The 23,355-nt window shown below is 41.8% G+C and overlaps 1 protein-coding gene across 4 annotated transcripts in view; it reads right to left on the reverse strand.

Annotated features, from left to right (window-relative positions):
• Window positions 1-11,118: 11,118 nt before the first annotated feature.
• The window catches only part of ACVR1 (activin A receptor type 1), a 69,770-nt gene continuing 57,533 nt past the window's right edge, over window positions 11,119-23,355 (reverse strand). For all 4 annotated transcript variants that reach the window (XM_076343240.1, XM_076343237.1, XM_076343241.1 and 1 more), the window contains 3 exons: window positions 20,308-20,505; window positions 13,672-13,802; window positions 11,119-12,157 (listed from right to left, as the gene is read on the reverse strand). In XM_076343240.1, coding sequence (XP_076199355.1) covers window positions 12,023-12,157; window positions 13,672-13,802; window positions 20,308-20,505 — 464 coding nt within the window. In that variant the 3' untranslated portion in view covers window positions 11,119-12,022. The remainder of the gene's footprint in view (window positions 12,158-13,671; window positions 13,803-20,307; window positions 20,506-23,355) is intronic.

A 23,355-nucleotide genomic window follows, 5' to 3' on the forward strand; every position in this document is an offset into this window, starting at 1 on the left:
TTAAAACATTACATAGTTGTTTTTTGTTTGGGTTTTTTTTGGCAAACCAACCAGTCTTTTTTTGGTTGAAGTTATGATAGATGACTGATGATGCATTAAGGCAAGAAAGTTTCAGTGAAATATATATACTTAAAATCTTGTTCCACTAAAGCGGAATTGAAGAGAATTTATCCATCTGAATGTTGCATCCACCAGTTTGAACAAGTAGGAACATATGTTGCATCTATCCAAACCCCACCAAAAGATTACATTACATTATACATGCTATTTTACACAATTTAGATACATATATAGTTTGAAAACTCTTGGTTTATTCATACCATGAATATTGGGAGTGAAGAAGTGTCATGACAAAATTGACACACTTGTTAATTAGTCCAGCCCATCCTAAGGGATTTCAAACCATCCAGTGAACAGTGACCACCACATTGTCAAAGGATGGATGCATCCAGTCAATGTTTAGCAGAGATGGCTTCATTTTAGAAGAGATTTGCTGAGCTCAGGAAAAGATGCCTGACATCCAATAACTGGAAAATAACTGGTACTTTTGGCCCAAAATATCTTGTCTGGGACAGGACGCCTAATCCTCTGGCAGATACGACATCGAGGAGAACAGAGGGGTGGGAAAGTCCTCTCTAAAGCTGGTGACAGGCACGAGCCTGCCCCGCTATTCTGGACAGCATTTGTTCTATGGTTTTGAACAAATGTTCAAACACCAACTAATTACCAGTTTGGAGACACAAGCCCTATGTATAAATATATGACTCAGTGTCTCCTCATCGTTCGGGATTACATATGGGATTTCAGTTCTTGAAAGCTCTACAAAATCCTAGTAGGGTAATGGACTGATAAACTGAATAATTCAAATGATTGAAGACTTGTTTATGAAAAGCAATGATGTAGAAACTTGCATGCCAAAGCTGGAGGAGTTTATTTGGGACCTCAATACACATCTATTATAAAACAGAAATTTTAAGGCTTGTTGACACAAATCAATCCATATCACTTAGAATATGGATATTGGCAGTATATTTAATTATCTGACAAGTTTTTCTGTTCCCCCTCCCCTCATTTATATTTGTATTTATGAAAGAACAGTAGTATGTCAGAATACTAATCATATTGCTCTATCATACCTATCAGGTCAAATGCTTTATCCAGCTTTTTCATATGTCACATGGCAATGCTGTCAATCTTATCTACTTTAAACAAGGCCCCATTTGCATGATTTAATATTGATAATACTGTGTGTCTTCAAAACACACTTGAGACCTTTTGTTTCCACCTAGGCCATTAAAAACTAATTGTCTGGGCACTTCATATGCTATTATATTTTGTATTATACGACACTACCTTCAATAGGTTTCATGTAAATAAATGTCATTATGACTAAAACTATTATTGATACAGAATTACAAGCTGCTTACATTTTAAAATTGTTGTGAAACTGAGTTTAAAACCAAAAAACCCACCCCAAACCACAGAACCCATTCGTTCTCTGTCTCTGTTTGGCTCTAGCCCTCAACCTCAGCCACTGTTTAGGAAGTGCCTAAGGTCACTACAATACGCAATGAAGCCCATTGCTAAAGCAACAACACATATGCTTAAATGCCTTTTCACAAAGCTCATGCTCTGAACATTGGCCTTTTTTTGTTTTTCAAAGATTACCAACGTTGCTTAACTCTACAGCCATGAATTTGGTGAACTGTTTGAGATGCAATAAGAGTAGAAAATACAATAACCTGAATTTAAATTGAACTGCTGTAATTTAAAAGCAGAATTCTCTATGTTTCTGTTTATTAATACAGAATAAGAATGAAAAGCAGCAAGTGCCCTCCCTCCTCCTGCCGCCTCCCAACGTCACCGGTCAGGGTTCGCTAGTGCAGGTGCTAGAAGCAGCTCCTGCTGAAAACATCTGAACTGAGGCAGAAGCCTGTATTAATGGGCCACAGGTTGAAACTGCCCAGCACTTCAGGAACCACTAAAAAAGCACACTAAGGGCAAAGAGGGGAGGAGAGCCAGTTACTCACATCTTACTGTGTCTCTAGAGCATTCAGTGATTTGCAGGTTTGGGTCCCCAGATCACCGATCTTTCACGCTTTGCCTCTAATCTTTCATCAGGCCTTTGACACACCAAATGCCAGTGAAAAACAAAAGAGCAACAAAACAAGGGAATGGGGAAAAAACCCACCACACTTTGAGGCTATTGTGAGGCAAACGTGCTCCCAAGTTAGATGTTTGCATGGCATGGTTCATAGTAGGACAGAAATAGCGTATCCTGGGGATTTAAGAGTCTTTGGAAATGGGTAACACCATAAAAACGTTTGCCAACTGGAAGTACTTCTAGGGTTGGCTAGAAAACAAGAATTTTGTTTTGTAATTTGTTTTGCTCCACATCAGGACAAAACTAACCTATTGAAACTTTGTGCAAGCAAAACAAAATGAAGTACGTAGACATCCCAGAATGGCCAGCAGGTCAGTAGTTACCACTTACCTTGGTCCTCTACGTCCCAGTTCAGTGTCCTAACTATGGAGCTGTCTTGCAGTCTGTCTGTCTCCCATTCTGTTCATCCAGAAACACTATGAAACCTTCCAAAAATTGCCATCAGAATGATACATTTCTGCAAAAACATTATATTGTTGACCATGGCAATTAGAAAAAGAGTCAAAAAACTCCCAAACTGTTCCAAGAACCATTTTACAATTCTTTAGTCACCCCCCCCCCCCCCCCCGCCAAATGCTTCTTTCTACAGCTCTGAAATCTATTAAATAGTAGCCCATAAATCTATTGAAAAGTTCATATTAATCTGAGTGGGTGCCTTTTTGATGAGGAAGGTAATAATGGAACTTCTCAGAACATTTTAGCATCATTCAGACATAAGAAGTGTCCAAAGAGTGAGCATTAGTGTAATTAAAAAGCTAATTCTCTAATGGGACTGCCCCTCCGCTCCTTACCTCTGTTCTCGGGATGACTGGCAGTGTCCTCTCTTGCCATCCCAGTGCTGACGGTGCCACCTTCTCCTCACCCGTTCTTGCTTTCCTCCTCCTCGCAATGCTGCCAGTGCCAAGACAGCAGTCGCTGCAGGGCAGACAGTGGCAGAGCCCGAGCAGGACGAAGCTGCTGACTCAGGTGCTTGGTCCTGGCTCCTCTTTGTTGCCTTCTGCAGCGTTAAGTGTGAAGCATAAACTAAGCCCAGGCCAGCTTCTTTGCTTGTGCTCTGCTTCGTCCCTGACCTAATGCAGTAAGGACTTGACCTTCCGTCCATTAATCACCAGTGAAAAGCACAAGCAGAGAGACAGCTGCTCAGAAGAGGACAGTTACTAGAGATGTTCCTGAAATGGTGTCCTCACCCGTCATTTCTATACTGGTGTGGACAAGAACGCACCGTTTTGGTCTTCCCATCCCTTTGTAACAATAACCCTGGGCTTTGGATCAGGCCCATCAGGGCTTATTCATTGTATTTCCTATGGGGAGTTCCTGGTGGCCCATTTCGGAACTATCTCCTGGGGGAGCGAGATGAGAAGAGATTGGCCAGGAACAGCAAAAGGAAAACTGAACCATCCGCTCCCAACTGCTGAAAAAGGCCAAAGGAACAAAGGGTAGGAGGTAAAGGAAAGGGCCAGTGCCCTTTCCCTAAAAGCTTCCATTGTAATTTGAGATCCTTATAAAACAGAGCAGAAGACACTAAGAATATTTTTCAGGCAATTTTTTAAAAAGGTGCTTGCAGAGAAAACACAATTTAAGATTATCTCATTTCAGTGAGCAATTAGAAACAGTAAAATACCCTTTTTTCTTTTTACTGTTATCAATGTTCTTTCTGCTAATGAAGGTGGGTAGTTATGTATTTTAAATTCACACAGAATCTCATTACAAGAGATTTGACATAGTAAATTTGTCACAGTTTTCAGCTTATTTTCAATGTAAGTTGAAATACAATCATTTGAACTCTAGCCACGGTATCGATCGATTTCTATACAGTTTAGGCATGACATTGTCTAAAGCATATGTTCAGTGCTTGAACTCCTGTCAGAGAACACTATTGCTTGTGTTCCATGTTTCTTAAACAGCTCAAGTGTATGACAAATATTAAGCTATTTTTAACTCCATGCATTAAAGATTGCAAGATCCACATACAGTAAATAATCAAACAAGGATAAATGGGTAGACAAAAGGCATTATTTTTCCCTCCTTATTTTGCAACTTCTTTGTACACTGAATTATGGTAAGCTTTTCTGTGCTAGCAGTTCTGCTATTCTTACAAACTGCCTTTTAGACCTTTCAATTTCCTCCTTTTTAGCACTTATGTTAAAGATATGTTCTCTTTATTGGAGGTAGACAATGTAATCTGATAGCTATTTTTTGCAAATTTTTAGAATAGAATTCCTGACTAGCATTCAACAGTTCACTATCCCCTCACCACCTTTGGTAGGTATCATATTTTAAGGCTCCAGGTTTTCCAGGAGAACGTTCCAAGAATGAAGAGAGATCTATGCCGTGAATCTGAAATATTTATATTTGGCGGTTTTTTGGGTGGTGAAAAATGGAGAAGACTGCTGCAGAGACCTACGGGGGAAGAGATGGGTGTGATACAAAGTCCTTAAGTCTAGTTAGCAACAGCCATTGAGCTTCAGTCAAGTGTGTCATGATCTTTTAAGATCAAAAGAACAAGTTGACTGGAGGTTTTAATGTCTTCTGACAAAAATGTCCCTGGCCCAGTTAAGTCTGATTTCCTTCTGGCACAGCTCTCCACAGCTGGCGCACAGCTTTTCTCTGAGCCTGAAAGGAAAAAGAGCAATTCACAGAGATGAGAGGAAGGTGGGCATGGCCAGAGGCGCTGCCCTTGAGAAGAAGTTGTCCCTCCACAAGGACAACTCCCAGGACAAGTGAGGGAGGAACAGACACAGAGAGGGAGTTTGGGAACGAGGAGATGGAAACAGTGGCAGATGGGGCTCCAGCACACCCACGGCCAGCCCAGAGGAGGGATGGACTGGGCCAGGAAGGGGCTGCAGAGGAGAGCGGGACAGGACAGACACTTGCGCAGCTCTGTGAAGACCGCGGGGTGCCCACCCCAGCAGTTAATCCACAGAAGTGTCACAGCCCTCGGCTGCCACACGTGTGTCCCAGTGAAACCGCTGGAGCGGGCACACTTCAGCAATGGCACTTCCAGCAGCAGCGAAGCGTCCCGGTGCCCACCTCATAGACCAGCCCCATGCCCTACGGCCTCTCCAGGGCCCAGCAGGAGCTCAGTGCTCCAGGACATCATCCCAGCTTACTTCAATAAGTAGCGCAACACCTGGCAAGACCACACAGGCTGGCCGCTGTGGGTATGAACAAGCAGAGGGCTCAGCAAGACTTTCCAGTGCTGCAGAGACACCCATATAATCATTTCCATCAAGAAAACCCATGTGACTTTCACCCCATTTCCAACAATGGCAATGAAGCCTGGGGTTGTGTACACAAACACCTGGACCAAAGGCACACTGGCACACCAAGCCCGACCAGCAGCACAGCCATCAGAGGTCCCACACCCTGGTGAGTTGTCACAGCACATTTAAAAGCTTTTGCTGGAGATAAGCAATTAGAAAAACATGGAAACCAGGTAAAATCCTCCAGTAACTCCCAGGGTTAAATCTTGATTTTTCACTTCTAGACTGACAAGAGATGAAAATTGCAGCCTTACTCCCCTAAGGCACTCCGATATCTTTATGGTTGCTTCTTTTCACTGATTTAAAGTGCAGCATTAACTTAGGAACTGACCTGACAGCAGTACAGTACTGTAACCAGCGCACTCTTTGCCTCTTCCTCTCTTTCCTAAGGTACTGCCTCACCACAGTTAATCAGGTCAGAGTGTGCTGGCTCCTTCTATATGCTGTGAAAGCCACCAAAAAAAAAAAAAAAAAGCTTTCCAAGATGCCTAAAGGAAGAAGAAAAATACAGGTGTTGAAGCTGAACACAGCATCAGCTTTTCATTTTTTGAAAGGAACAGATTTTAGCATAGTAACAAACACATGGAGTTGCTAAAACTGACGCTAGTATCTGAATGTTGTTGATTTTAGGAGTTCAGAGCTTCTGTGACAGTGAAACCCTCAGTCATTGCACTGGAAAAGGTGGTCAGCGTTTTGGTGGGGACTGCAGTTGGAAAGACAAATTAGTAATTATTGATGTTAGGTAATTTTCAAAATCCACCTCACATCATCTGTGAATCAGCTGCTTCATCACTCATGCAGTTCACAAAGATGAAAAACCCCAGTACAAAACCCTCAGCAGTACAAAACCCTCAGCACGCTTTGAAGCACATGCTGAAGCCCCACCAACAGGCGACTGCCTGGCAGAGGGGAGGACAGAGCCACTCCTTCCGTCAGCGGCTGCTGCAGGATCTTTCCCCGCTCTCCGTCCGGGGGCACCGCTCATCCCGCACCGAGCACTCAGCTGCATCCCCTCCAGCAGAGCAGCAGCCTCCATCTGCCTCCCCATCTGGTGTAACCCTGCCTTGCGCCAGGGCAGGGGGAAAGCACAGCCTGTGGGGGCTGCACAGCACTGTCCACCAGTCATGGATATAAAGTAGGAATGTTTTGGTCAAGAACAAGCAAAGATATTTATTAGATCTGTAAGTATAAAGAGTCCTGAGCAGCTACACCAGACTGGAGGACAGGACGTGTACACCAGCTCTCGTGCTGCTCTGCCAGGGCTACACCCCCAGCTTTAGACACGTTGCTGGGACAAATTCCACTACACACAGAGCAACACATGGCAACGACTGTGGTGGAAAGAGGGACACCTTTTTTTTTTTAATATAAAAAAACCCAACCAAACAAAAAACAACAAACCACCAAACACTAAGTCTCTCAAGTCTGACACCCGGCAGGCACTTTGGTGTATTGTGTTACAGGCCACCATCCCCAAGAGGATCATATTGCTGGACCTCTAAGCAGTCTGGCTGGTAGAGAACAGGTTGACCCAGCAAGCACGTGTCCCAGACCCCTTGGAGGATCCTTTTGCAGACCTCACATGGCTCTCCACCATGCAGGATCTGGACGTAGTGAAACGAGTCCATAACCAGTGAGAAACTGCACTTTCCACAGAAACAGTCCCAGCTTCTCCTCCCTGAGCACCAGAGGTCCCTCTTGCAGCCTCTTTTCCACCGTAACAGGCTGAGACTGACATAAACCATGTACAGCTGCACTTCGCTTTTCCTGGCATGCTTTGGCTTGTGTCTTGGCACAATTTCTTGGTTCAGGCACTAGACATGTGGTGGGTTTTTTTCCTTCCAACTGGGGATAAAGCAAATGTGCTATTCCCAGGTGAGAGCATCTGTCACAGTACATCATTAACTCTACATCTGATAAAATGCTTACTTTTCCCACACAAATCTTAGCTTTAAAATATAAAAATGTATTCTGTGTTTGAAAAAGATTTAACTTCTCTCTGTATAAATGGAACAGCATCTGTAATGTCTTTGTTTCCCTTCTCCGATGCCAACCACTATGCCAAGGCTGTTCTTTTTGCACAGCAGACATTTCGCCCTGCAGGGAAGACAATTCCTCCTTGTCCCTATCAAAATAGTTTAATCCAGGTAAATAAAAAAATTCCTGAAGGCTAGATATGGACTTTTCATGGAAAATTCCAGCACAGAAGGCCCGCAAGGAAAGTTACAGACAAGTGGGAGGAAGCCTTCAGTAACTTCACTACAGCAACACTAACGTGAATCGCTGGCCACAGGCTGCTTTAGGCAGCTGTCCCCAGGACACCTGTCAAAGTGCAACATATTCCTAACCAATAATAAAAAAAAACCTTCTGCATAGGAAAAAAGACAAAGCCAAACAAAAAGCAACAACCTCCCCCCCCCCCCCAAATCTAAAGTACCTCTGTTTTTTGCCTAGCCTTCCTCCTATAACTGGCAGGTGGTCATACCTATCAACAGCGTAGCTGAATCAGTGCTACTCATACACTGATGCATCTTTTTTTTTTTTTTTTTACATGCAGGGCCTCCTCTTACTAGGGCTCTGATATATGGCCAGGCACTGATCGAATGACAACACCCCAGATCCATATTGGCTGAGCACAGTGCAAATCCGCCAGACACATGAATAATTCAACTTCAACTATGGAACTGCTTGTGCCATCTCCATAGTAATAAATGCAGCGACGCCCTTAATGCGGGCAGATTATATATAAGCATTCCAAATCTCTTTAGAAGATTAGATTTTATGGGGGTACTAGAGGAACACTGATTAATAAACATGCTAGAAAAATAGCGTAGGAGGCAGGGGTGTTATCTTCACATACATCACTTGGAAACTCCCCCACGCTGCCCAAGCCTGGACACCTTGAGGGGAAAAGCAGCAACAAATTTTCTTCTATGACTGTCCAGACACTTGAAAATGAGGTTAAATAACAGACCACAGATAATCCTTCACTGGCTATCACTGAGTTTTTCCTTCTCTGCTCCCAGGTGCACCACCATCTAGTTCCCAAGAGGACTGTTCAGAACACTGCTATTTCTCTATTTTTTGAAAGCACGGACCCTGGCTATCCTCAGTAGCAACTATATACATTAGAAAAGCACAGTGACGAATGACTTATCCCTAAACCAAGGGATAAGAAATTGCTAAGAAATTACTTCTTACAATTATTTTCCACTCAATTTTCTTGATTCAAGTTTGCCAAATAGTCACCTAATTAAAAAAAAAAAAAATAGTTAACATTTCAAATAGTTCAGTCAAAGCCTGGATCAAAAATACTTCATTAGCAGGGCATGAATGTGAATTTTGTTTAAAATAATCCCTGGATGTTTTGATAGGCAAAAGGAAGCTACTAGCAGCAGCACCAATTAAAATGACCTCGCCTAGCAAATTGATGAGTGCCTAGGAGTCCTAGCATTGGACAGACTTTTCTACCCTGCCAGTAGCTTGCTTGGATAATCTTCTTTACCTAACACAGGATAAACAGGATATTACTGGGGTGTTTTTATGGTTTGTGTTTTTATCCTTTAGTTGGTTATCCCTGCTTTATAGACAGGGAGAGCCAAGACTCCAGTTTTAATTAATGCTAAAGCTCCTCAGTCAAGTCTGTATCCAAACTCGGAAGAGGCCAGTGGTTCCCAGAGCCCAGCCCTGGAAGAACCCCCTACAGAGAAGAGGGAGAACCGCGCGCTTCCTTGCTGCAGGTCCCACATCCTGCGGGATCCCAACTAGTCCTAGCACAGCTAACAGACCGATACCCAATGCTGCAGGTAGAAAATTCCGATCTTCAGAGACAGCACAGTAAACCGCTAGAGTTTACGGAGCTGTTACCAATCTGGAGTCATGTTGTTCTACGTACACAGTACTTTTCAGAAGATGCTACAGCACAAAGAAGAGATGGATCAAGTATTCAACATGACCATCTTCCCTAATATCTAGTAAGATGCTGTGACTCAATATGTTAGTGTTTGAGAAGGGCACCACAAATTCAGCCTACATGGCCAGAACTGTTATTAATCATCAGCATGACAGATTGTCTCTCTCTTCCAACACGTGTACTGGAAAATGCTGGAGACGTGAAAACTCAAAGTAAAAAACCTAACCAGCCACTTTAAACTCTCATTGCACACTGAACTTTCACCTCTAGCTCTGTCCCTGTCCATCTGTTGAGCTACCTCCCCTCTCGCTCTCCACTGTCCAGACATCCCCAGCTGTCCTCATCTCTGAGCACTGCAGCAGCCTGGGACCTCCGCAAGCAGGTTGCCTCACTTCCCATTTGTTTTAAATACTGATGCCTATTCCATCATCAGTGTACGTGTCTGTGTGCACCAGGCACCTAGAACTAAAGAACTTCAGGCAATACTCTATATCAGAAAATTATTGCTAACACAGCTACTCATTTTGCATTCGTATAGCATCTTCAGTCCAACAGAGTGATTCACTCGAGTCATTGCTGAAATACTGTCGCTCCTGGGCTGCAGTTATTTAACAGTTAGCCCAGCATGCATCACATACACAAGCCAGTTTAAAGCAAACTGGAATGCATTCAGGCAACTGAGCATTTGACTTCCTATTAAAAGCTAACAATAAAAACTAATCAGATCCCGCTTTTCCCATGTTTTCTGCAGCGCTGGATCTGCTCAGATTCTCATCAAGTATAACTAAGAGACGTAGCAACTGGTACCAATTCAGTCTGCTCTGCAGAGCTATTGTACCATGCAGTCTCTTAGCCCCATGCAGTACCCACCCTGCTAACTTGGCTGTTATTTCTACACTAGAAATGTAGAAGAAGAAAGGCACGCCACTTGGCCAGAGTAGGACAAGGAAGACTGGGGCTGAGAAGGAAAAGTTACAGAGAAACAGGAGAGCAGAATCTGGCAGACTTAAAGCACAGAAGGGAATCTCAGAGAAATTTTTTAACCTGGAGAGGAAACATGTCCAAATGGCTAATTACTATCCAGGTCCTTAGATTACCTGGAGGATTTCAGGCCCATGAATAAAGGAGTTCTTTTCCAAGGATGAAAGGGCACTGTCACTTCCTAGTTACTCTTCCACTTGGTGTAACAAACGAGAGTATCAAGAGGTACAGGCAGAGAAAAAAAGTTCTCTGGGTATAAAGCTGAATTCTTCCCCATAAGGCTAGGGGATAACATACCTCCTTCTGCAAGACATGCTCTAGGAGGTTTGCATGGACATGGCTGATGTCACATCCAAAGAGAGTACACCAGTTCCCTGCTGTACTATTTTGGGATCCAGTTCAGTACAGGAAAAACACACCCAAACAAACAACTGTTAACAGCCTCAGTACCTTGGTGTTCCACCACGTATTGACCTGGACCAGCTCTGTTCACCTGCGAGCATATGACTGGAGATACACACTGCTGCATTAGTATACCTTTGTTACTAATAGGCAGTAAGAGAACTAAAACACTCTTTTGTTTGACTTGAAAACATTCTATTTAATTTATACAAATAACTACTAAATAGAAAAAGTATATTAAAACAAAATAGTTATTTTTCTGGCAGAGTTTAAATGCGTATTATATAGCTTAGAAGAAATAAAATGCATTTTCCCCACAGCATTCATGACCTAAAATTCTAGTTAATTCCTCCATTGCTCTCCTTTTCTAGATCAGTAAGATACTAGACACAATGTTATGTGGGTAATGGCTATATATATGTTCCGTATTTGAACTGAAAATATGTTACAGACCACACACCTACAAATGTGAAGCACTTAAAATGTGACTATCGAGTTGTAATATGATAATACAGAAAACAATTTATGTTTCAGGTTATATTGTGCTACAAAAACATCTGTGTAAGAAATCATGAAAGAGGCCACATAAAAATAAGCTTTAACTTTATGCACTTATTTTACAGTTTAAAAAACTGGCAAGTGCACTAGTAATAAATAATTTGCAAGTTTTGTATAAACGAGAAATTCCTAATGTTCAGCATTATTGTAAACATCAGTACACATGTAAAATGCAGCTAAAATCTGACAGTTACAATTTCAGTTTACCAAATTCATTTCCTATTATTCAGGCATAGATCAATGTAGTATACAGCCAATCATATTTTTGGCAAGTCATGTCGTTAAAATTAACAGTGACAGTGCAAGTAAGGAATGCAAAGAATTCCTAGTGCAATAAAGAAGAGAAGCACAGGCAATATTGCTGATTAAAATTTACCACTTCCACGTGTTCACCCTGGGAGTGATTAGGAGAATTAAAAAAAAAAAAAAAAAAAAGAAAAAAGCTGTTCAAAGCCATTATTTAATGCCCTGATCTTGTCTTAGGATTTCTCTGTCTTCCTTCAGGCCACTACCTTTGCAACAGTACATCCAGCATGAGTCCTTATAGCTTGACCATTTGTGAAATGCCCATTGTAGTCACTGAGCAAAGTCCATATGGTTCCGATGTCTCCCAAACAGATGGCTTAGTAAGAACTTCTGCCTCTATAAGTAGCCACATGGGGACCAATCGTATAAACTGTCTGGCCAGACTAATTCTGAACCAGACAAACGCCTTCCTGTCAGGAGAGCACCGCAAGAAGGTCAACAGTCAGCTTTCAGTTTGTCTAAGGAATTATCAATTTTGGTCAAAGTCTTTTTGATTCGCAGGGCTGTTAGTCTTGCTGATGGATTTTGATACCAGCATTCTTTCATCAACTTGGCAAGAGATGTTAATGTCTGGGAAAGAATAAAAAACAAAACACACATGTAAGCACACAAATCACAGGCCAAGAAAACACTAGATTGGGTTAAGCGCTAATACAATATGGTTTTATTGCCTTATTAATACTCAATTTTCAGAATCTACAGAGTTTACTGCTAACTATCAAATATACAGATTTCACGTGTTGGAAAAAAAACCACCAAGTTTGATAAATTGGTTAAACCAAGAGAATAACTAGACAATGGGCTGACTGGAGTGACAAGCTAGTGTAATTTTAAACAATGGAGTTTTGGTTTTTTCCTAATTAAGAAAACACTCTACAGAATCTCTTTTCAAGGAAACTGACTCCTGCAAGATCAATGAAGGAAGCCAGAGAAGGTACAGATTTTCTGCCTGTGATTTCATCACATCCAGTGCAGCTTTAAATGGCTGGGATTCGCAGCTGGCTGGGGCAGCAGGACAGGTCATGGCTCTACAATCAAAAGCTTATAGATGGGACCTCTCGTCCTTGCTGGCCCCAGCCAGCCGTACAGATTCAAACTGACCTCCACAGCTTCAGTAATAAGGAAAAAAACAGCTGGTCAACCTGGAGAGTGCAGGCTGATTCTGATGAAGAAAAATAAACTTCAGCACTAGCCTTTCAAAAAAAACAGTCCCTTATCCTGTAGGCAGGAGAGAGACCAAAATTCTGTTCTAAATCTGCATACTTATAAGCCACAGAAAGGCCTACACAGGCTACCTTGCCCTTAAAGAAATTTCCCCTTGGAGGGAGAATAACAACACAGGAAAAGCAGCTTTAAAATAGTTATTGTTAAATCATGCTACTAAGGGCATGAGAAGGGCAACGAGGCTGGTGAGGGGTCTGGAGAACAAGTCTGATGAGGAGCGGCTGAGGGAACTGGGGTTGTTTAGCCTGGAGAAAAGGAGGCTGAGGGGAGACCTCATCGCTCTCTACAACTCCCTGAAAGGAGGTTGTAGCGAGGTGGGGGTCGGTCTCTTCTCCCAAGTAACTAGCGATAGGACAAGAGGAAACGGCCTCAAGTTGTGCCAGGGGAGGTTTAGATTGGATGTGAGGAAAAATTTCTGTACTGAAAGAGTGTTTAAACATTGGAAGAGGCTGCCCAGGGAAGTGGTTGAGTCCCTGTCCCTGGAGGTATTTAAAAGACGAGTAGATGAGGCACTTAGGGACATGGTTTAGTGGGTGGTGGTGTTGGGTCGACGGTTGGACTCGATGATCTTAGAGGTCTTTTCTAACCTCAATGATTCTATGATTCTATGATTCTAAAAGGCTAATCTGTGAATAGCTCAGACTTAACAGTCATAAGTTTGCTCATTGCGTTTTTTCCTGCTCCAAGATAAAGGTCCACACTAGCATGCTTCTGAAATCTGTACAGGTAATGCTCCTGAGAAGTAGCATTGAGATCATTTCAATTTCAAGTGAGAACTGAAAATAGCTTTCATGACTATATCAAAAGAAGAAAGGTCAGCTCATATCTTCTGCAAACCACCCACAGGCACACCCACTTACAGGGTCTGAGAACCATCTGTTGGGAATGTTCGGCCTTTGCTGATCTACACAGACCACTTTTCTCATGTCTTCAAAACTGGGATCGTTTGGAACCAAGTCATAAAATGGTGGTTTATAGTCTTCCACAATACCTAGTGAGACACAAAAAGAGAGGCATTATTTAATGACTGTGTCAGTGAAACAGGATTTCTGCACAGAAGGAGAGAACAGATGACCTAGCTGTCTAAGCAGCACAAAATCTTTTAAAAGTTAACACCACAGTGTCAAGCAGCCATTAAACAACAGAATAGCACTTATATCATAGGAACAGCTTTTTCTACCCAAAATGTTAATTAATTGGCTCATATTACAATTCCACAAAGTAAGAACTATGTCCATTTTGCAGATGCTTGAGCTGAAATGGCGAGAAATAAATTCACTTGCCAAAAGGACGTCTTTTATAATGCACGGAGGTTTACTGACTACCACGGAACCGGGATTTCTGCTAGCAAATGTAAAAAATGTAAGGTCTGCATTGTGGTTTTTAATAGGCTTACCACACACTTTGCACGGTTTTATGATTCCTGAAAGAGTCCAATAAGCATGCCAGCATCTACAGACCCTCGTGCTGGTCCTTCAAATAATTTTATTTCTTGTTATTAAAACAGTAAAATACGTAGGGTAATTGGCACCACATGCCACCACAAAGCCAAATACCTGAGAGCCTGTGGCACCCAGTGTCTGAATGCATCTTCTAGGATTCTGCATTGAAAAATGAGTTTATGTATGTGCTCTCACAACTTGTCACCCAGCTTACACAAAACTGGCAGGCTAAAAAGCCTTTTGCCTACTCTCTAAGGCATGCATGCAGCACTGCTGTTTCATCAGTGGATTAAGCTCACAAATGATCTATAGGGAGCTCAACTTTCTTCGGACGCCAATTTAAAAACTGGTGTTCAAAGACAGGCATTTGGGTCAGCAGCTTGGAAAAACACCAAGCGAATGAGGCCCCTCTCTGTACAGTAGAAACATGGGCAGAACAATCTTAAAACTGCTTTTTAGCAGACTGGCAGCTGTGCCACAGTCAGACGTACATGAAATCCAGGAGAATTTCTGTTGCTTTGGATATACTGAAGTTGAAAAGAGGTTCTCAAACTTTGCTACAGTGGTTGGGATTTAGTTTTCTTGTTCTATTGGAGATGAAGATTAAAATCCCATAGATCCTCTGTTAAAAAAAAAAAAAACAAACTATAAATCCCTATCTGTGATGACTAGTCAAAAAGGGAAATGGTCTTCAGGAAATTACAGCTCCCTTAGAAAACACTCGTACAGTTCAAAGACCTAGCTACCCAAGCGTGTTACCATAATAAAGTAACTAGCAGACTACAGGGTTTGCCCTATAGTATTCTGACATAGGTGCAGAAGGACAGACTATATTACATGCTGTGTAAAGAAGCATCACCTACCCTCCTCCTTCAAGCAATTCATAATTGCATATACCAAGTATCACCTACAGGGCCGAACTCTTGTTTTTACACTCCTCCTGCTTCCTCCCAGAACACAGAATAAAGTTTATTGTGAGAACTCAAGAATACAAAAAACCTCTTGTGTATCCACATTGTCTATACTTCCATTTCAGATAAAGTAGTGGCTTTATACGAGTCAAATGCAGAACGTCAGAGCTACATCATATAGATCTGAAAATGTTTCCAGGGTCACTAGGATATTACAGATGAACTTTATCACTAAAAGAGAGAGTCTGGCTCTAATTTACTATTTTCATGTGGTCCTTCCAAAGTATAGGGTCTATAGCTGGCTATTTCAGATAAGACATAGTAATAAATATGAAATGAAGCGGGTCTAGCCTTTACTCCAATAAAGTGATTCTAGAGTACTCTGATCTACCACAGCCAAACATCACAGATCCCATGGGACCACTGCCGGCTCCGCAGCAGCCCATCAGTGGTGCCAGCAGCCACTGCAACCTCTAGCCCACACTGCTCTGCTCGCAAAGCGGTCACTGAACTGTGACACACTTCCCTCGCCCACTGTCCCGGGAAAGCGAGCCAGCCGCTCACTACGAGGGAGACCCGAGAGTCGTTCAGCACTACCTATAGCTTGCCGCTTTCTGAACAGTTTTAGGATGACTTCTGTAATTTACAATATATCGTATTTTTTTTTCCCCCTAGGGTTGCTGGCTTTTTGCTACTCAAATCAACTAGAACACACACAAAGTAGCATTTTCTTCACCTTTATTCCTCGTTACTTTAACATCAACTTGTCCTATGCATGCACGAATCTAACTGTTGGAGCAAAGCAAAATCTACACAAACACCTAAGCAACAGACACAGCCTTGCAGAGATAATGATCACACACCAGGGGTGGCTTTGAGCAGTAACCATCTTTCAGCTTCTGGTGTTACTATTAAAATTGAACAAGATCACAACACTGGGAACGACAGTGAAGATTCACAAGGAACAGAACTGTAAGTGCCAGGTACCGGGTAAGGAAAGATGCAAGGCACTGTACACTAGGAAGGGAGCACATTCAAAAGCAGTGAACAACCACTCTACAAGGAACAAGCACTGGTCTATTTAAAGAGAGTAAAATACTGATTTGGGGGCTTAAATCACATTTTTCAAGTACGAAAGAAATGCTGAGTGGCTCCTGCTACAGCACAAAGACAATACACAAGTACTCTTGGTTGTGGCGAAGGAGTTTCCTACATTTTCCTCCTTATACTAAGCCACAAGAGAAAAGTACTGAGAATTACTGTGGCACCTCAAGGACCATTAGATAAGTTAAAAAAAAAAAGTTTAAAAAAATTAAAAGTGTAAAAATAAACATTAAAAAATTTTAAAATAAAATTAAAAAAAAAAAAATCAGACTTATTAGTCAGATTACAACAACTTCAGAGTCTCCACAAACTGAAGTACTAAACCAGGCTGACTCACTGGAATAGACTCTGCATTTCCACCCAGTAAATGAGAGATGACAAGTGTCCATCAGCATGGGACAGCAGCAAAAATTTCTAGCACACCTAACTGACACAAGTGCCTCTAGCCCACCTAAGATACACCATCACCCAGTTCACGTAAGCATGCTACCTTGACCTCAGCATGCTCACTCCCAGTACCAGAGTCTTACTACAAACCAAACAGGGTTATCTCAGTGACCACCTGATGAAGTAATGATTTCCACACAGCTGAACACTTGGATTTGAGAGAAAACGTTTACTCCATTTCAAACAAGTGCAAGGAAATGTAGTTACTTACGGCAACAGCCAGAAATACTGAGCAACTGGAAATAAGTACTGTGGAATTAGCATCACCATCATCTTAAACCTAAGACTTCATTGACATGACCAATGTCATGACGTACCTGTATTACTGTGAAAAGTGCTTCCACAGTGGCACTGAGCTCAGCCTGAATTAAATTACTGAAGCATTTACCTATCGTCTTTGGTAGGTCTGTAGTCCATGCTGAGTTTCATACCATCCTGGTGAAGCTGCCAGCACAATCTAAGCTCACTAGTTTCAAAGTAGCTCAGCTAAGTTGTCTGTGAACTGCAGTTACTGCAGCAATACGTATGTATCAAAACTTCAGCATGGGAATATTTAAATAATAGGTACCATTTTGTGGAATTTTCATTGCAAGAGGTAACTAGGTAAGACTGTGTGTATTTTTATATGTATTATGTACAGTATACACACACATAAGTAAAAACATATATTCATATACAAGGAGAACAAGACATCTAATATTCCACAAAGGATTACCAGCCTCCAGAACAGCACTGTGGCAGGACAGATTCCAGATGAACTACTCAAAATTCAAGACTGGCAATAAAAACAAACTTATCAAAAGCTTACACGTGAAGTTTTGTCATCACATAGGCCAACTGCTATGTTCGAACAGACAATACTCTACGCGGTGCCTACATGTAAGCACACACCCCTGTAAGTACTGCTGGTCCCGCCACCCACAGCTACTAGCACGGTCCCTCCACAGGCAGCACGGAGGAAGACCGACTGCCTCCTCTCATGCGCTGGCTTCCCTGCCCATCACAGTGAGCATCACCTATTGCACAGTGAATTAATCAACCCCTGCCCAGCAAGCCCATCATATTATGGCAACTGGTAAACTCCAGTGCTCACAGATTGCTGAGACAGACAAAGTGCATAATATAAAACTGCACTGAAAACAATAAAGTTACAGCTTAAATTCTCAAGACGCTCACACTGACGTGAACTGCAACCCAGAGGTCTCCAAATATTGGGAAATGCAATGAGCAAGTCTTCATAACTGCCTACGACATACATTTGCCAATAAACAGTATATCATAAGAAAAAATAACACCATGCATTCACAAGACCTTCTCCTTTCTCTGATTAACCACATACACCTTCACCTGAGATCATCATTACACTTTGTGATTCAGCTGACATATGTTCTTTTATCAGAACAATACCTATTCCTTTTGCTGCATATGTCTTCAAGTAACTCCTCTGACAGTGAAGGGAGAAGGAAGGCAAGGTCATGAGCTCAGCTCTGGCCACCTCACAGAAAGCCTGTGGAAGTTCCCTTCTGCTCCTGCAGTCAGTCCTGTGACTGCCACTGGCTTCCAGCAAGACAGGAGCTGCTCACTATGGACCCTGCAAGTTAAATTGCACCAACATAGCTGTCCACCCGCACAGATTACCCTGCTCTCTTGATCACAGAGAAATGACCATTTTGGTTCTCTTCAGAGCTATCAAAGCAAGCTCTCAGGCTTACAAGGAGACTTAAATTAGCCATCTGAGCCTACCTGATGCATTTTGCTACCTCCAGGTCAGCTTTCTTTAAGCACCCTGTAAGTATCATAGAGAAGGCGAGGGGCTTTGGACAGTGCTCCAGGCCCCAGGGAATCTCACAGCAAGCTTGGAAGGTCTGCAAATCTTCTCCAAAGTGCCACCTTCCAGCAGCCTTCTCAAAACAAGCCTCACCACAGTGTTTCTGGAGATAACTAGCTGCCTGTGGCTGCTGTGCTGGGAGTTACCTGAACAAGGGAGCAATACCTTTTTTTTTTTCTTACAGTTAAATTATTTTGGCCACCAACAGATAACAGATGAAGTAAAAGGTTCATATTTAGAAGAAGTCCTGTACTTTAATAGAATAACAATATTTGTTTGCTTCTAGAGCTGCTGCACGTTCGCCTGTCCTCTCTCCCACTCCCTGTAATCCAGTGTAACACCATTTGGACCAGATTTCCACTGGGGTCAGGGAACGGAGGGGACATAATGCATGAGAAACAATATGAGGCAAGTACATTAACTTCCACTAGAATTTGAGCCAGGCTTTGTTACTCTGTACTACCTACCACAAGCCTTCACTGTCATACCTTATTACAGCCTACCTCTGTCCACTCACTGCTCCTCTCTCCACAAAACCACTCGTACTCCCTCCTTTGGCCTTCAACAGCTGCTTTTTGAGAACATCTCTAAAACTATCTTAATCCTTTCCTCCAAAGTCTTCCTTCAAACTCTGACTTGCAATAGTTCCCACAAAAAATAACCAAAAAAAAAAACCCCCCAAAAAACCCCAAGCTCTCAATTCTTCAGTTTGAGCCACTCTGACTACTGCCTATCGTTCTGACCATCTCTCCTTCCAACAAGTTCATACTTGGATCCTAAGCTGGCAGGCACCCTGGCTGGCACCAGCCCTTCCTGCCCTGTGGGGTTCCAGCCTACCATCAAGGCTCAGAGGTACTGCAGCAAACAAACGACTAGTCGTCTTTTCCTGAAGAAGATAAACCCGTTGTCTGATGTCAGTTACAGAATCCCAGATTCGGATTTGGTGGGAATAGATCGGACAGACACAGAGCAAATAAATACATATGATGATTCAGAATTTCCTCAGATTTAAAACATGTCGCTGTTAACAATCCATCACTGCCAGTATCTGCAGACATGCCCGAAGGACATCTTCTGCGTTCACCTGTCAGCTTGGGTCCACAGAGCACAACTTGAGGTCCAGAGGTCAGAGAGGACTTCTGAATTGACAAGCACAAGAAATCACACCAACAGATACCCAGCTTAAAGATTCTTAAATTCAGACTCCCATGCCAAGGAAACATGAAGCAACACTGTGCACTACAAAACACGATTACAGTGGCACCTTTCCCAAGCAGAACTGTACTTTGACCAAGTCCTGCTTTGTGAGTGCATTTAACTTGGTAAAGCAAAAGCATCCCTGAATTCTGATCACTTCTTCACTTCCTACATATTTTCCTTCTGTTCCTTAGGTTTTGTCACAAGAAGCAGCCACCTAGAAGTATTCACTATGGATTAATGACACATGGAAAAAGTTTAGAGACTTTATGATCTAAAATTTTAACTCAACTGACTATTTGGTATTAATTATTTCTCATCACAATTTAGGATGAAGCAGGGGACCCTCTTTCTTCTCTACCTTAACAGAAATGACAACAATACTCAGCCATTGTACCCAACATACCAACAACTTCAACACAGGCAGCAAAGTGTCAGGAATCAAAATACTTTGGAGGTCCAGTATTTTACTGTGCATCCTATGCATTTTGGTGGCAGATGCTTTGCTGTGAATTACCATTTGCTTAATCCCTTCTAAAAACAAGTAAAGGAGTCCCAAATACTTACCGTTGCTAACCATGCGTCTAGCTACTTCCCAAAGGACCAGCCCAAAAGCCCAGATATCGACCCTTTTATAAGAGTCAAAGCAGTCTGCCTGTATAGTTTCATCCAAGACTTCTGGAGCCATGTAGCGTTTGGTACCCACACGGGGATTGTTCCCCACATCCAACTGATTCGTGCTTTGGGAGTGCATTACTGCAAGGCCTGAAGGACAGAAAGAAAAAAAACACTGTTAAGCCCCCTTTAAAACTATAGCAGCATACGTTTAAAATTACATGTGAGCAGTGACACCCATCAGACAGTTTCTTAAAAAGAAGGAGCTAAGAGCCCAGCTGTCCAAAGACCAACTGGGTCAGCTCCAAACCAGCTATCAAAAACAGCCACTGTGTCCGTAGACTTAGACCAATTATCTCCTCAGGGATTACCATTAAGCATGTTATTGCAGTGTTGCAAAATGCTGTCATTCAGTGTTTTGCAGCCACTGGATGTCACCAGCGCTCTAGGCACGTATACACAGAAGGCCAAGCATCTGTTACTTAGAAGAAAACAATTTTACACAGCATTCAAATTTATTTATAGAACTTTTGGGTAGGTGGATATATCCAAACTGTGGGGAAGAGAGAAGAAAAACACTGCATGATGGATACACACAAGTTAAAAAATAAAGCTGGAAAATAAAAAACACCATATTTGCAGTAGCTTGAAAAATAAACATCCTCAAGCTGATCTAAAATGAGTCAGTCAAAACCACTCTACCTGGTTTCTACTAATTACTAAACATTTAAGCAAAGAACATTATGTGAGGGACTAAATTACTGTAAATTTGGAAACACACAGAGTACTCATTTTGCCATGGTAAACAGAGAGCACTGCAAATTGAACAGCAACAGGTGCATGACATAACTAAGCAATAGAAAAGACCACACAAACTCTCCCTAATTTCCTCAACAACTCTTGTAAGAATAACATATACTATTTACATTTAACATGAGTTTACTTTAGATGAAACTTAAAAAGCTCAGTCCCACAAAAAATTAACCTATCACCAGATCATTAATTTTTTTTTTTCCTTTCCAAAAAACAGCCTGTACTTCACCATAACAAAAATTTGGAAAACACTTTCCTACAGTTTAAATGCACTTCAAGTAATTTCCCGCTGCTAAGACAATGCTTATGGCACCTCTAGAAAGATACCATCTACTAACCCCATGACAGCTGAGAAGATAATCTGGAAAGCCTGCTCTCCAGATAAAAATATTTTTTGTCATATATACATATATATACATATATACACACACAGAGGACATATTTACACACACACTTACATATTTATGTATTCATTTATATTTATATTAATTTATATTATACAGTATGTATGGATTATAATATTTTAAAAAAACTTGCACACTGGAAACAAAGGTTAGAAAACAAATTTCCTGGCAAACTCTGAAGCTGTCAAGACTTTGGAGAACACTTTGATAGAAATCGTAATACTCCATCCAAATTGGGCAAAACAGATTCAATAGATTAACAGGTCAAAGGTTTAAGACTGAGGGATGCAAGTCAGCATCCCGCACACTACAAACTAAGAACATGTTGCAATAAGGTCAGGGGACAACAATGTTGTAATCAGGTTCTCATCATGGTAGCATCTGTGCTGTTTATGAGTTAGGAAGCAGATACTGCACTGCTTCAGTTTCTTTTCACCTCAGGAGATCTCAGTGCACACTAACTTAAGGGCGCGTAAGTGCTTGTCGGAGAAGCTCTTACTGTAAGACACTAATTCTTAAAAAAAAAAAAGCTTGACAGGAATACAAATTGATGAAACACAATGGTTTTCTAGACACCAACAAATCCTCTTTAGTATACTGGAGTATCTGCCAGAAACAAAAATTGACCAAATAAGTTTTGTTAGCATTCTTTGCACCTTCCTTACAAATACTAGTGTTTGTTTCAAATGGACATTCGCTACTCTATATGGACGGGCAAGGGGAAGGAGAGAGTAAGAGGAGGGTTGGGCTTTTTCTTCTTTTTGTATAAGCATTATCCTGCTGTTTATAAAGTTGCTCAACTGAGACCTATTACCATGCACGTGAATTGCTTTAGAAGGGCAGAACTTTTCCACAGTGCTGACACACTGAAGCGAGATCGACATCCATCCTTGGACTTTATCACACAGTTTCTGCTTAGCTAGAACATATTTGAAACAGCCAGTTTTGTAACTGCAACTCTGGATACTTGGGTTGCTGTTTGAGATACTAGTTTGCAGCATGCTTGCTGAAGGACAAGCAGCCAATTCACAAAGCTTTTGCACTTGTGCCAGCCAAAAGGACTAGCACTGAATGGCAAACACTAAGCTACACTGCAGTTCAGGCGTGCAGCACCCAGGCTGCTGGCAAAACATACAAGATACGCATCAAAGGCATTTTATTCCTTTTTGTTTTTAGAGCTGACACCTATTCTTAATGGGTACATTGCAAGTCCAGAACCTGGTGTAACCGACAGAACCCAAGTCCAGCTTAGCTCTGGGCAGCTGTAGTGAATCTTTCCATCTGCTCATACTTACCAGCCTCTAAGTGCCATTTTTCTTGTATGGTGCATGTGTTGAAACAGAGGAGGAGACCAGAGGAGGAAAAAAAAGACAAAGCTATACAGAATAAAAGGGCATGAATATATAGCAGAAGCAACAAACTCTTTGGTAACTCTCTTTTACAGATAAGAAACAAACAAAGAGCACGTCAGATATATGCCTGAAGATTTCACGTTTAAAAAACCAGCTATTTTACCACCATAAAAACTAACTGGGAAATGTTCATTGCTGTACTCTCTCAGAAAATCTCTCAAATATCTGAAGCCTCTAGCTAAACAGTGTAGTAGATTTTACTTTATTAGTGTGATGTTAATCAATGCCAGTATGTGCTGCCCCCTTCTCAGTGTGAACTACAAATTTATTTAAAAGCCGATCTCTGAAGTTTTGTATTTTCAACTTACTGCTCCATTTTTTACTTACTATTCCCTCTGCAAATTTAGATAGGCCCAGGTGTGTGGCTTTCA

This window comes from Aptenodytes patagonicus, chromosome 6, assembly GCF_965638725.1.
Source record: "Aptenodytes patagonicus chromosome 6, bAptPat1.pri.cur, whole genome shotgun sequence".
Taxonomy (NCBI): domain Eukaryota; kingdom Metazoa; phylum Chordata; class Aves; order Sphenisciformes; family Spheniscidae; genus Aptenodytes; species Aptenodytes patagonicus.